At 41.1% G+C, this 13,513-nt stretch overlaps 1 protein-coding gene across 1 annotated transcript in view; it reads right to left on the reverse strand.

The window, feature by feature from the left end:
• Positions 1–11,903, reverse strand: part of LOC128666725 (zinc finger protein OZF-like) — a 75,313-nt gene extending 63,410 nt beyond the window's left edge. Inside the window, exons 1-2 of the mRNA XM_053721474.1 lie at positions 11,759–11,903; positions 7,734–7,838 (exon numbers count right to left, since the gene is read on the reverse strand). Coding sequence (XP_053577449.1) covers positions 7,734–7,838; positions 11,759–11,876 — 223 coding nt within the window. The 5' untranslated portion in view covers positions 11,877–11,903. The remainder of the gene's footprint in view (positions 1–7,733; positions 7,839–11,758) is intronic.
• Between the last annotated feature and the right edge of the window lie 1,610 nt (positions 11,904–13,513).

Genomic DNA, 13,513 nt, shown 5'->3' on the forward strand with positions numbered 1-13,513 from the left:
AGTAAACTGATAGTTGCAGGTGATTTTAATTTGATAGCGCAATATCCATTGGATAGATGGCCCTGCAAAGGAAAACGAGGCTGTAAAGATAAACAGGATATAACACTTTTTATAAAGTTTAGGAACGCCCTTAATTTAAAAGACATCTGGCGCATTAAAAATCCGGAGTTGAAAGGATACACCTGTAAATCTAATACCTTTAAAACTCTCTCTCGCATAGATTATATCCTTGTCAATGACTAATGGCATCTGCTGAAGCAGAGATTCGGGATATTATTATCTCAGATCATGCCCCAGTCCGTGTGCGTGCATGATGTCAGAGCGTTGATGACCTCAGGTCATCAACGCTCTGACGTCACGCACGCACACGGACTGTTCCATTCCGACAGGAGAGCCCACGAGAGACTTTGGCCCCTACCTCGTTTGTGACCGTTAACATCTATCTCCCAGTCCGGTTTGGTAATATGCTCGTAGCACGGCTCAGAGCAGTTATATATGTTTGAATGCCTGATCATCACTACTATCTTGTAAGTGTGTTTTTATTAAGCACTAACACTGTCAAAATAAATTGTTACTCTTAGATGGGATGCGCTGTCTTTGTGTTTTTTTCAGTTCTTTCTACTTGGGTCTCTCTGACATGGAAGTTTCCTTGTAAGAACAGCTGCTCCTGCTTCCCATACTCCAGGCAAGATACGATATGAGAGACAGTGGCACAAGATTATAAAGACGTATGGTTATAATCCACTGACTGCTTCACTACTAATGAACTAAAACGACAATCTGGAGACAATCAACTGACACGGTACTGTGCCATCTTCATTGTGAACATTTTATTTCATATCATATCATCTCATGGTCCATTTTACCATCTTCTAAACCATCAGCTACATTTGCATTTCATTTGACCTGGACTGTCACTATATGCTTTGAATTGGGAAGCGCTGAATATTTTCTGTTTGTTCCAAATTATAATGAGATCACCTACAAGCTGAGGAAAGGACTGAAATCTTTAAAAAAAAAAAAAACTCCTCTCATTGAACACCAAGGCGAAGACCCTGCCCAACCCCATAATGAGAAGCACCCATAATGGAGAAGACCAACCCCCGAAACAAAGTTGCAGCACAAAAAGGAGCAGTCAGATACCCTGACGCATGCGCCTATCAGACTGAGTCAACCTAGAAGGAGAGACATCCGAAAGGAACAAGGAAGAATAAAAACTTCCCAAGCCTAAAAGATCCGGAGATCTAATTAAGAATCCCTGACCAAGATCCCCTAAGGGAAAAAACTGGGATAGGCACGGACGCCCAAAAGGCCTAGATCGGATTCCACCAAAGGTACAGCTCCGAAAGAAACCTTTTGGGAATCCAGAAACAAAAAGGGCACACAGAAGTAGAGTCCTTCGACCTCCTGCTGAACTCCCAGAGACAGAATCAAAGATCTACTGCAAAAAGAACCCAACTGGTATAAACGCAGAAGACCAGGTCCTCAGAGTAGAAAGAATGGCCAAAGATTCCTAAAAGAAAAACAGAAGGAATCCCAGAATACACTCTCCCACATCCATGGAAGAGATAAGGCAAAACCGCCCCATTAGACCATAGGTAACTTTCCCAGAACGGAGAAAGATATACCACATACTGGATACCAGAGTGTACTATCCAGAATCAATGAACATCTGGAAGATAGAGAGCAATAATGTCAAGCCTAAGAATCTGACTGGGCTAAACATCACCCTCCCACAGTACCAACGACGGTCTGAAGGAAAACTGCAGGGCAAGCCTGTAGAGTACTTAAACTCAAAAAAGGCCTAAAAACACTTCCTGTGTGAAAAATCAAGCAGCATCCAAAGAACCTCCCTGGAACCTACCTAAGGAACTATAATCCCAATCCAACATAAAGATAGAAGGGACAAGAGAGATTCCTTAAAACCCCTAGCAGGCGATGGATAGAACCAGAACCGCCCAAAATCAGGAGCAACCAGGACCCAGGGAAACAGGATACTGTATAACCACAAAAAAAAAACTAGATCCCAAGGAAATCTAGGATCAGAACGAGGTTACTAAACAATACGGTCCCTAAAAAACGGATTTCCTCAACCTTATAACAGGAAAGTATCCATCTCCCTGAATAAGGGTAGGGAGAACCGTATAGCAACCCTCAAGAGGAAAAAGAAATAAGATCTGTATAGAGAGCATATAAACCAAACAGAACGAGAGAGCCCCTATGGAGTAATAATAGAGGGGAGGAAATTCACCCTTGTGAAAAGGAACCAGGGAAAAAAAACTCCAAAAAGAGTCACCCGTTCCCCTCCCATCAGGAAGGAAAAACCTAGCTCCTAAAGAAAACTGCCACAGCAGAATTCAAACTCCAATTCAACAGCTTTGCTAAGCGGGGAATTAACTTGTAGGCCCCATGGGCTGCACACAATCCAATATCAGCCGCCCAACCAAGAGGATTTAAACAAAGACTAGGCTGACATCTAGGATATAAGGGCTTCCTTTGGACTGAAGGAACAAGAAAACCACCTCTTGAGAAGAAGAAAGGTAAACTGTACCCAAACAGGTCCAGCCTGTTTATATAGGATACAACAGTATCTGTATTAAACCACAAAAAGAACAGAGATAACCATTACCCAACTAGGACCAGCCCGATATTTTGGATACAACATATCTGTTCAAGGGGCAAACAGAAAATTCTAAAGTTCTAGCAGAGCCAGAAAAAATGAGAATAATAAACAAACACACATATAAGCTACGAATCTTAAACATAGTCTCGAACAGATAGAAGGAACATCACCCCGACCAGAGACAAGCTTCTTTAGTTTTGTCTTGTTTTTTTTAATATATATATATATATATATATATATATATATACACACACACACACAGTATATATATATATATATATATATATATATATATATATATATATACACACACACACACAGTATATATATATATATATATATATATATATATATATATATATATATACACACCGTATATGGTAGATTCCATCAATCGCGACCATGAAAATCGCTAGTACCAGAAACTCAGAGGCGAAAAGTCTTCCCAAGAAGAAATTCTACAGCAATCTCGAGCTCTAAAAAAAAAAGAAAAGAAAACCTATCCTAACTGGATTATAAAAGAAACTAGGCAAACGCACACAAGTGATAGCCAAAAGGAAAGTGAAACCGACAGGTCCAGTCCATCATGCGACACCTTTCCCTCAAGAGCTAAGAACTGGGAATCTGATACAAAAAAACAAAGAAATAACAAATATATAGACGATAAAGAATCGGATCATTATCCCTCCAGTCACCTAAACAAGCTAGCTATCTGATTCAGAAGCCTGAGATTCAGCGGACGGATCAGAACTGGGAACCTCCAACATCGCCAAAACCTCTCGCAGAAGTACATGCAGGCGAGACATTCTGAATCTAAAAGCAAAATTTGCCTCCGTCGGAGTATGTGGGGGCTCCGACCCTGGAGGTAGCACCTCTGAAGCCTCAGAGGACACCGCTACCGCAGAGACTGATCGGATACAATTGTCCTCTTACATGCCGGACTTTGGTGAAAATAACCTCCTTCAGGAGAAGGGGTAACGGTATTTGGGACAACTGCCTGTGTAGGAACAGAAGATTCTAGGGAACACACCTCACAGGATGCAGAATCCTCAGATGGCTAATTTTTATCTAACATCTTAACATTGGAAGATGAGAACACTCTATTGCGGCATACTGAACATAATTGAGAGGGCTGGGTTACCCGGTCCGCCTCACAATATACGCAGGTATCAAAATCTGAATCAGAAGAAGCCTCCGTTAACATATCAGAATCCTCCCTAGCACGACTAAGATTATGGACACAACACAACTGGCACCTATCACACTTAATGGCTAGGGCACTCACCACCTCCTATGACCCAGACAGGTATAGAAACAGATCCTCTCCGCAGACGCTCGGTCAGGAAACCCGGAAATGGAAAACCAAAAAAACTTAACCGCACCCAGTCACATGGTGCACATGCTGGATTGTTACCGCCATAGAAATACAAACTGTGCAGCTCGAAAATTAACCTGTATGTTCCATAATCTATGAGCCCCAAACGTCTCTACACATAGACAGAATCGCATAACAAACATGATTAAAATCCCCACTGTTCAAAAGATCCCCCTCAGGAGATATTTACCCTTAATTCCATAAAGATAAAGGAGTCCCACTGAGACCCTTTTTGTCTTCTTAACATTACTATGCATGTAAAAATTTAAATGATCTTACCAGAATCTATGCCGTGGAACAGTAACACGGTCCTTCAAGTTTGACAGATTGTAGCAGCACTTCTGACATGGACTTGAGTGCAGAAAAGCAGGCAGCGAAACGTGTCAACGCTGATTGCTTAGGAGCTGTTAATATGAGTCGGGATGGTTTTGCAGACTCTCCCTGCCTCTCCGGACTCTAACTTTCATCCATGCTCTCACTGAGAGGCTGACAGGACTACTTAAAACTCCAGTCCCATCTCGAAGAGTACTACCCTCCATAAGGAAACAAACCAAAGTGAGACCAGCAACCCCAGGTAGAGCCTTGTCTGGCTAGGTGCACGTAGGTAAAAGCTGCACGTAGGTAAAAGCTGGCGACCTCCAGCCACACAATAATCCAAAAGAATAATCCTCAGCACCTTTCAATGGATAAAATGTCCTTTATTGAATACACATAAATGGATAGTTATGCGTGCATTATCCATTGAAAGGTGCTGAGGATTATTCTTTTGGACCCTCCATAAGGAACTACTCCGTAATCTTCCGACACTTCTCTGCCAACCTCCTGTGACGAGAGGCAAAGAATGACTGGGGTTATGAGGAAGTAGGGGGGTATTTAAGCCTTTGGCTGTGGTGTCTTTGCCTCCTCCTGGTGGCCAGGTTCAGTATTTCCTACAAGTAAGGAATGCAGCTGTGGACTCTTCCCATATTAAGAAGTAAATTAGGGCGGTATGCACCAAGCATCCCTCATATTCAAGTAATGCCCAAACTTACGAAATAAACTCATGAGAAAACTACTATAATAATCCGTATAAGCAGCTGCTGAGACTCCATTAAGAAGCCGTTAACAAATGCGCCAACCCCTCAGACCATGGCGGGAAAATGAACCGCTACAGGAGTTAAACACAATAGCGCTGTATAAAACTATGAAGGGGATCGCCACAAATTCCGAACCCTTTACCACTCCCTACATAGAGCCCCAGTCGAAGGGAAACGGTAACTGACCTAAGGACTGTAGCAACCTCCCTTCAAACAAAAACTAGACTAGACTACGCTCCTAAATTACCAGGTCACATCAAAGCACAATGCTATAAGTGAGCCTCCTATCTCCTTCACGCAAAGCGGTCTCAGTGCCTCGATCGTGACCAGCAAGGGAGGATAAAATCTGACAGGCATAATATAAAAGGACCTGCAGAACTAAAATCAGGCGCTCACTATAACTGTGTGCCCTAACGAGTATAGTACACGATACACTTAGAAGATTCTCAAAGGTCCATAAAAACGGATTATGCAGGGATAGAAGGTGGAAATGAAAGTATCGCCATGACACCCGGTCCCCACACACCATAAAGCCTGGGCTGTTGTACAATTACCCGGCCAAGTAAGCGGCAAAATCCCTGTCCCTGGTAGAAAAGTCAGATGTAAGCAGACAGTAAACTTCATAAGAGCAGTAAGTAACTGTGTGCACAGCCCCAGCACTAATAAACCAGACAGTAAACTACATGAGAGAGCAGTAACTGTGTGCACAGCCCCAGCACTTATAAACCAGACAGTAAACTACATGAAAGCAGTAAGTAACTGTGTGCACAGCCCCAGCACTTATAAAACAGACAGTAAACTACATGAGAGAGCAGTAAGTAACTGTGTGCACAGCCCCAGCACTTATAAACCAGACAGTAAACTACATGAGAGAGTAGTAAGTAACTGTGTGCACAGCCCCAGCACTTATAAACCAGACAGTAAACTACATGAGAGAGCAGTAAGTAACTATGTGCACAGCCCCAGCACTTATAAACCAGACAGTAAACTAGAGCAGTAAGTAACTGTGTGCACAGCCCCAGCACTAATAAACCAGACAGTAAACTACATGAGAGAGCAATAAACTACATGTGAGCAGTAAGTAACTGTGTGCACAGCCCCAGCACTTATAAACCAGACAGTAAACTACATGAGAGAGCAGTAAGTAACTGTGTGCACAGCCCCAGCACTTATAAACCAGACAGTAAACTACATGAGAGAGCAGTAAGTAACTGTGTGCACAGCCCCAGCACTTATAAACCAGACAGTAAACTACATGAGAGAGCAGTAAGTAACTGTGTGCACAGCCCCAGCACTAATAAACCAGACAGTAAACTACATGAGAGAGCAGTAACTGTGTGCACAGCCCCAGCACTTATAAACCAGACAGTAAACTACATGAGAGCAGTAAGTAACTGTGTGCACAGCCCCAGCACTTATAAACCAGACAGTAAACTACATGAGAGAGCAGTAAGTAACTGTGTGCACAGCCACAGCACTTATAAACCAGACAGTAAACTACATGAGAGCAGTAAATAGCTGTGTGTTCAGCCCCAGCACTTATAAACCATACAGTAAACTACATGAGAGCAGTAACTGTGTGCTCAGCCCCAGCACTTATATACCAGACAGTAAACTACATGAGAGAGCAGTAACTGTGTGCACAGCCCCAGCACTTATAAACCAGACAGTAAACTACATGAGAGAGCAGTAAGTAACTGTGTGCACAGCCATAGCACTTATAAACCAGACAGTAAACTACATGAGAGAGAGCAGTAAGTAACTGTGTGCACAGCCCCAGCACTTATAAACCAGACAGTAAACTACATGAGAGAGCAGTAGGTAACTGTGTGCACAGCCCCAGCACTTATAAACCAGACAGTAAACTATATGAGAGAGCAGTAAGTAACTGTGTGCACAGCCACAGCACTTATAAACCAGACAGTAAACTACATGAGAGAGCAGTAAGTAACTGTGTGCACAGCCCCAGCACTTATATACCAGACAGTAAACTACATGAGAGAGCAGTAGGTAACTGTGTGCACAGCCCCAGCACTTATAAACCAGACAGTAAACTACATGAGAGCAGTAAGAAACTGTGTGCACAGCCACAGCACTTATAAACCAGACAGTAAACTACATGAGAGCAGTAACTGTGTGCTCAGCCCCAGCACTTATAAACCAGACAGTAAACTACATGAGAGAGCAGTAACTGTGTGCACAGCCCCAGCACTTATAAACCAGACAGTAAACTACATGAGAGGGCAGTAAGTAACTGTGTGCACAGCCCCAGCACTTATAAACCAGACAGTAAACTACATGAGAGCAGTAAGTAACTGTGTGCACAGCACCAGCACTTATAAACCAGACAGTAAACTACATGAGAGAGCAGTAACTGTGTGCACAACCCCAGCACTTATACACCAGACAGTAAACTACATGAGAGCAGTAAGTAACTGTGTGCACAGCCCCAGCACTTATAAACCAGACAGTAAACTACATGAGAGCAGTAAGTAACAGTGTGCTCAGCCCCAGCACTTATAAACCAGACTGTAAACTACATGAGAGCAGTAAGTAACTGTGTGCACAGCCCCAGCACTTATAAACCATACAGTAAACTACATGAGAGAGCAGTAACTGTGTGCACAGCCCCGGCAGACTCTCATGTATTACTACTCACCGGCAGGGAGGGAACAATGTATTTCAGTCTGACTATTCATGTCGTCTGTCTCATCCTCTTCCTTCACATTTAATAGCCCAGTGCTCGGGTTTTCCTCTAGACGCCCTGTAATTACAGCAGGAGGTTACCTGATAGTACAGAGTACAGGTTTCTGGTTGGTTACTGTAAATATTATCCCTTTCGGATGACAAAACCAAGTGACATGTGACATCTTGCTTATAAATATATATATATCCACAAGTAAAAAGCACTCACCGGGTCTTTAAACAGAATAGCAATTTAATGTATGTGACGTTTCGGGGTTGCCCCCGTCCTCAGACAATTTTTACAGACAGTACAACAACTCACCCTTTTTATTCAGACCCAGCTCCCAAGTGCAACACTGTCGGCGGCGTTCCGGAAGTCCAACAGCTGCGTAGTGCGCAACTACGTCATCAGTTGTCATGACAACCGGACGCCACTCGGCAGTTCTATGTGAAAATTAAAAACAAAGTGCCAGTAGTGCAAATAGACATATTACATGATACCCTTGGCATAACATTATGTAAGCAACAAAGTGCACAAACTATTGCAGCTAAGCAAGAAATAAATGACATGGTGCAATCTCCAGTAAACAGATTAGCTATGCTCAATAGGTAATATAAGCGTGGGGATACATATATCCTAACTAGGCAAACACCTATGCAGCAATAATACACAAGACCAAAAATAAGTCCCTGTCAGCACCTATACCATGAAAAATACGAGCATAAATACATAATTGCAACAAGTACACGGAACATCTATGTATATAGAAACGATATACTAAAAACTGTTGAATGATTTGATTACAGTACCCAAATAATATATATCTATAGGTAAGCAAAGATAGAACTACATGGAAACCAGATCATAAGGAACATAATTATTTGCTGATCATAATATAGACCTAGGGGTCCAACTAGACACTGCTGGATTCCATATAGAAGTCCAACAAAGGTTAACTATACTGTCAAATACATATGTAAATTAGTGATCCAGGTGAAATTAATAACTGCATATTACACATGAAAAAATAAAAAATTAATAAATACATAGTTGCAGCAAGTGTACAGAACAACTACATGGATGGAAAAAATACATTAAAACCAGTTGATTAAGCCTTTGCAGTACCAAAGAGTAGAAGCAAGGGTAAAACTTACATAGAAGCTAAGCCATAAGGGATCCAATCCCTGGGACAATGTGTATCAATCAGGAGCAGTATATACAAAATTATAGACCATTACTCTATCTAAAACATATAAAAAAGGAGAAAGTAGTAGAAGAACAGGCAGGTTATAACAGGCAGGCAGGATATAGGAAATGCATGTTGGAAACATTGCATATCATAAAAAACAATGCCAATCAAGATTGACATTAAAGCCCTGGGGGGCCATAGTGCCCAAATTAAAAATCCATCTTGATTCATTTTCATGTGTAATATGCAGTTATTAATTTCACCTGGATCACTAATTTACATATGTATTTGACAGTATAGTTAACCTTTGTTGGACTTCTATATGGAATCCAGCAGTGTCTAGTTGGACCCCTAGGTCTATATTATGATCAGCAAATAATTATGTTCCTTATGATCTGGTTTCCATGTAGTTCTATCTTTGCTTACCTATAGATATATATTATTTGGGTACTGTAATTAAATCATTCAACAGTTTTTAGTATATCGTTTCTATATACATAGATGTTCCGTGTACTTGTTGCAATTATGTATTTATGCTCGTATTTTTCATGGTATAGGTGCTGACAGGGACTTATTTTTGGTCTTGTGTATTATTGCTGCATAGGTGTTTGCCTAGTTAGGATATATGTATCCCCACGCTTATATTACCTATTGAGCATAGCTAATCTGTTTACTGGAGATTGCACCATGTCATTTATTTCTTGCTTAGCTGCAATAGTTTGTTACTTTGTTGCTTACATAATGTTATGCCAAGGGTATCATGTAATATGTCTATTTGCACACTACTGGCACTTTGTTTTTAATTTTCACATAGAACTGCCGAGTGGCGTCCGGTTGTCATAACAACTGATGACGTAGTTGCGCACTACGCAGCTGTTGGACTTCGGGAACGCCGCCGACAGTGTTGCACTTGGGAGCTGGGTCTGAATAAAAAGGGTGAGTTGTTGTACTGTCTGTAAAAATTGTCTGAGGACGGGGGCAACCCCGAAACGTCACATACATTAAATTGATATTCTGTTTAAAGACCCGGTGAGTGCTTTTTACTTGTGGATATATGTACTTTGCTTTTTAAAGCACCCCGGGAAGGATGGATTAACTTTTGTCTCTGAGTGCTATACCGGCTCTGGAGATGTATATATATATATATTTCACAAAAGTGAGTACACCCCTCACATTTGTGTAAATATTTTATTATATATCTGTTCATGTGACAACACTGAAGAAATGACACTTTGCTACAATGTAAAGTAGTGAGTGTACAGCCTGTATAACAGTGTAAATTTGCTGTCCCCTCAAAATAAATCAACACACAGTCTTTAATGTCTAAACCGTTGGCAACAAAAGTGAGTACACCCCTAATTGGAAATGTCCAAATTGGGCCCAAAGTGTCAACATTGTGTGGCCACCATTATTTTCCAGCACTGCCTTAACCCTGTTGGGCATGGAGTTCACCAGAGCTTCACAGGTTGCCACTGGAGTCCTCTTCCACTCCTCCATGACGACATCACAGAGCTGGTGAATGTTAGAGACCTTGAGCTCCCCCACCTTCCGTTTGGGGATGCCCCACAGATGCTCAATAGAGTTTAGGTTTGTGTGTGGCCCAGCAGTGAAACAGTTAATAAGAGAACCATGCCTTGCAGCCTGCATTGTGCAGTGTTTGCTAATTGAAGGGTGCGATTCCCTAGTTAACTGTTTCACTGCTGGGCCGCACACAAAACTGGTCTTAGAAGGAACATTGGTGGACACATGCTTGGCCAGTCCATCACTTTTACCCTCAGCTTGTTTAGCAAGGCAGTGGTCATCTTGGAGGTGTGTTTGGGGTCGTTATGTTGGAATACTGACCTGTGGCCCAGTCTCCGAAGGGAGGGGATCATGCTCTGCTTCAGTATGTCACAGTATATGTTGGCATTCATAGTTCCCTCAAATGAACTTTAGCTCCCCAGTGCCGGCAGCACTCATGCAGGCCCAGACCATGACACTCCCACCACTATTCTTGACAGTAGGCAAGACACACTTGTCTTTGTACTTCTCACCTGGTTGCCGCCACATACGCTTGACACCATCTGAACCAAATAAGTTTATCTTGGTCTCATCGGACCACAGGACATGGTTCCAGTAATCCATGTCCTTAGTCTGCTTGTCTTCAGCAAACTGTTTGCAGGCTTTCCTGTGCATCATCTTTAGAAGAGGCTTCCTTCTGGGACGACAGCCATGCAGACCAATTTGATGCAGTGTGCGGCGTATGGTCTGAGCACTGATCCCCCCACCACTTCAACTTCTGCAGCAATGCTGGCAGCACTCATATGTCTATTTCCCAAAGACAACCTCTGGATATGACGCTGAGCACGTGCACTCAACTTCTTTGGTCGACCATGGCGAGGCCTGTTCTGAGTGGAATCTGTCCTGTGAAACCGCTGTAGGGTCTTGCCCACCGTGCTGCAGCTCAGTTTCAGGGTCTTGGCAATCTTCTTATAGCCTAGGCCATGTTTATGTAGAGCAACAATTCTTTTTTTCAGATCCTTTGAGAGTTATTTGCCATGAGGTGTCATGTTGAACTTCCAGTGACCAGTATGAGAGAGTGTGAGAGCGATAACAACAAATTTAACACACCTGCTCCCCATTCTCACTTTTTTTGGGATACTGTATATATATATATATATATATATATATATATATATATATATATATATATATATACATATATATATATATATATATATATATATATATATATATATATATATATATATATATATATATATATATGTGTGTGTGTGTGTATATAATACGTGTGTGACGTCCTGCTTACCTCTGTGTGCATCAGGAAGGTCTGAGGTTTGGTTCTTGTCAGACATTGTCTTGTTCAGCAACTGAATTTGTCCGATATTCTTATAATGTTTCTCCTTTACTGACAAACGCAGTGACATTTATTGTACGTGATCTTCACAGTGACAGAAGCCTAAACACAGAGAGAGAGGGGAAGAGAGAGAAAAAGAGAGAGAGAGAGAAAAAGAGAGAGAGAGAGAAAAAGAGAGAGAGAGAGAAAAAGAGAGAGAGAGAGAAAAAGAGAGAGAGAGAGAGAAAAAGAGAGAGAGAGAGAGAAAAAGAGAGAGAAAGAAAAAGAGAGAGAGAGAGAAAAAAAAGAGAAAAAAAAAAAGAGAGAGAGAGAGAGAGAGAGAGAGAGAAAAAGAAAAAGAGAGAGAAAAAGAGAGAGAAAAAGAAAAAGAGAGAGAGAAAGAGAGAGAGAGAAAGAAAAAGAGAGAGAGAGAAAGAGAGAGAGAAAGAAAAAGAGAGAGAAAGAAAAAGAGAGAGAAAGAAAAAGAGAGAGAAAGAAAAAGAGAGAGAAAGAAAAAAGAGAGAGAGAAAAAGAGAAAGAGAGAAAAAGAGAAAGAGAGAAAAAAGAGAAAGAGAGAAAAAAGAGAAAGAGAGAAAAAAGAGAAAGAGAGAAAAAAGAGAAAGAGAGAAAAAAGAGAAAGAGAGAAAAAAAAAGAGACAGAAAAAAGAGAGAGAGAGAGAAAAAAAACAGAGCGCAAGAGAGAGAGAGAGAAAGAAAGAGAGAGAGAAAAAGAGAGAGAGAAAAAGAGAAAGAGAGTGAGAGAAAAAGAGAAAGAGAGAGAGAGAGAAAGAAAAAGAGAGAAAGAGAGAGATTATATTATAGAGAGGTTCTCTCTGTCTCTCACACACACAGCCCCTCCCCAGTACCTTATATACAGATATATAATATTATAGAGAGGTTTCCTCTGTCTCACACACACACACAGCCCCGCCCCAGTACCTTATATACAGATATATAATATTATAGAGAGGTTCCCTCTGTCTCACACACAGCCCCTCCCCAGTACCGTATATACAGATATATAATATTATAGACAGGTTCCCTCTGTCTCACACACACAGCCCCTCCCCAGTACCTTATATACAGATATATAATATTATAGAGAGGTTCCCTCTGTCTCACATACACATAGTCTCTCTCTAGTACCTTATATAAAGATATATAATATTATAGAGAGGTTCCTCTGTCTCTCTTAGGGTTGCACCGATACCATTTTTTTATGACTGAGTACAAGTACCGATACTTGTTTTCAAATACTCACAGATACCAATTATCAATACTTTTTTTTTAATGTCATGTGACAGTATACCAAGCACAATACAGACTAATTATTTAAGATTCCTTCTTTATAATTATAAAGGATTGTAATTCAAAAGACATTATGAAATAATAAAACAGTTTTATTTGTCACAAAGTTCACTGAACATGTTTATAAATAAAAAATATTACAATAAAATATTAAATTTAAAGGGGTGATGCAATTGGGTTGTAAGGCTGTTATATAACATCAATCTGACATTTGTATGGAGGTTCGACTCTAAGTTGAACAGTCTTTCACTTTCCACACTACTGCATGGGGCAGAAAGATATTTTTGGCCCATTTTAGCCAGAGCTGGAAATCTGTTTATTAACTGCCCAGTACTTCAGGGGTTTGTCTGAACGAGGTACAGTGATCTCTCCTACAATAATACAAATAACAGCAATTTGTATTGGCAGAACAGTAGTAAA

Source organism: Bombina bombina, chromosome 7 (assembly GCF_027579735.1).
Source record: "Bombina bombina isolate aBomBom1 chromosome 7, aBomBom1.pri, whole genome shotgun sequence".
In the NCBI taxonomy this organism is placed as follows: Eukaryota; Metazoa; Chordata; class Amphibia; order Anura; family Bombinatoridae; genus Bombina; species Bombina bombina.